The 1,352-nt window shown below is 51.6% G+C and overlaps 1 protein-coding gene across 1 annotated transcript; it reads left to right on the forward strand.

The window, feature by feature from the left end:
- The first annotated feature begins 228 nt into the window (after positions 1–228).
- LOC119367732 (WW domain-binding protein 11-like) lies at positions 229–1,110 on the forward strand. Its single transcript, XM_037633160.1, has one exon. The coding sequence runs from the start codon at positions 258–260 to the stop codon at positions 948–950; it is 693 nt and encodes a 230-aa protein (XP_037489057.1). The 5' UTR covers positions 229–257; the 3' UTR covers positions 951–1,110.
- Positions 1,111–1,352: the final 242 nt, after the last annotated feature.

Genomic DNA, 1,352 nt, shown 5'->3' on the forward strand with positions numbered 1-1,352 from the left:
TTCCTAACCCTGCCCAACGTTTTTCAAACCTAGCTATATCTAGCGCTACGCCTATATTTGGCTTTTATTTTGTTCTAAAAATATCTGCCTTCGTTGCTAGTTCAGCGTGCGTCCCCCCATACATTTAGGCTCTCCATCTCACTAAATTTAGGGTCTTGTCTAGTCATATCCTTTCTTGATATATATCCGCAACAGTTCTTCATCTTTTCTTGCAAATTTAGTCAATATTTTGCCAGGTTTTTGGAATCCTCAATTCCATGAGGGAAGTCACGATGAGATCTCTCTGCTACGTGACTTTCCTGCTCATCTTGTCCATCAGCAACGTGCAACTCTCTGCATCCGTACGCCTCTTGGCCGAAAGTCCACATGGCCAGCCAGGTGCACCGGCGCCGCTCCCTCCCGGCGGCCTGTCGGGAAACATCCCGGCTAATGTCCCGGCGAGCATGTCAGACAACATTCCGGGGAACCTCCCTGCTAGCCTGCCAGAGAACATGCCGGTAAACCTCCCTGCCAACGTGCCACCGGGGGTGCTTGCGAACGTGCCACCGGGGATGCTAGCCAGTGTACCACCGGAGATGCTGGCCAACCTCTCCACCACCATGACGCCGGCGATGCTGTCCAAGATCCCGCCGGAGGCGCTGGCCAGCATCCCGCCAGACAAGCTGCCACCAAACGTGACGCCAGATATGTTGGTCACCCTCGCGGCGATGAAGCAGCAGGAGCAGCAGCAGCCAGGGCAGCCTGCTGCTGGGGCATCCAAGGGCAACGCAGCGGCGGGCTTGCCGCAGATCCCCAAGATGCCCGACTTATCGGGGCTGACGAACCTCTCGTTCCCGCCGATGCGTTCGGCGTCCCTGCCGAAGATGCCGCAAAACCTCTCGCTCTTCGGGTTCGACGTGAAGATCCCAAAGTTCATCAACAAGATGGTAAAGGAGAACACAGATTCCTGAAGGAAAGCAAGCTTCTTTGTTGATGGTGCATGCACGAGCACGACATGGTTTGATCCCAAGGCCAAGCTTGCCTTGGGAGACTTCTCAATGTTGCTGCCATGAGTTGTATCTGTATTTTCTGATGAAAGAGTTGCTTGCATATTGCCAAATTCGTACCTTACGACGGGAGCAAAATGATTAGAAGATGTAAAAATAGGAATAAATCGATATTGTATTCGTCTCAGAAATCCTTTGCATGCGATTTTTTTTCTTTCAGATAACTGCACGCACCATGTGTTACATCTACGGGGAAGGGATTATTGAATTCCGTGAGCAGTAATGCTGCATCTACGTAAAACACAAACATAAAGTAACGTAAACAGCAACGTGGTGGGCTGGGATTGAAGAGAGGGGGAGGAAGGG

Source organism: Triticum dicoccoides, chromosome 2B (genome assembly GCF_002162155.2).
Source record: "Triticum dicoccoides isolate Atlit2015 ecotype Zavitan chromosome 2B, WEW_v2.0, whole genome shotgun sequence".
Lineage (NCBI taxonomy): Eukaryota > Viridiplantae > Streptophyta > Magnoliopsida > Poales > Poaceae > Triticum > Triticum dicoccoides.

Bases quoted from the DNA above. Each gene is read 5' to 3' on its own strand.
- LOC119367732 (XM_037633160.1), top strand. From the start codon at position 258: ATGAGGGAAGTCACGATGAGATCTCTCTGCTACGTGACTTTCCTGCTC.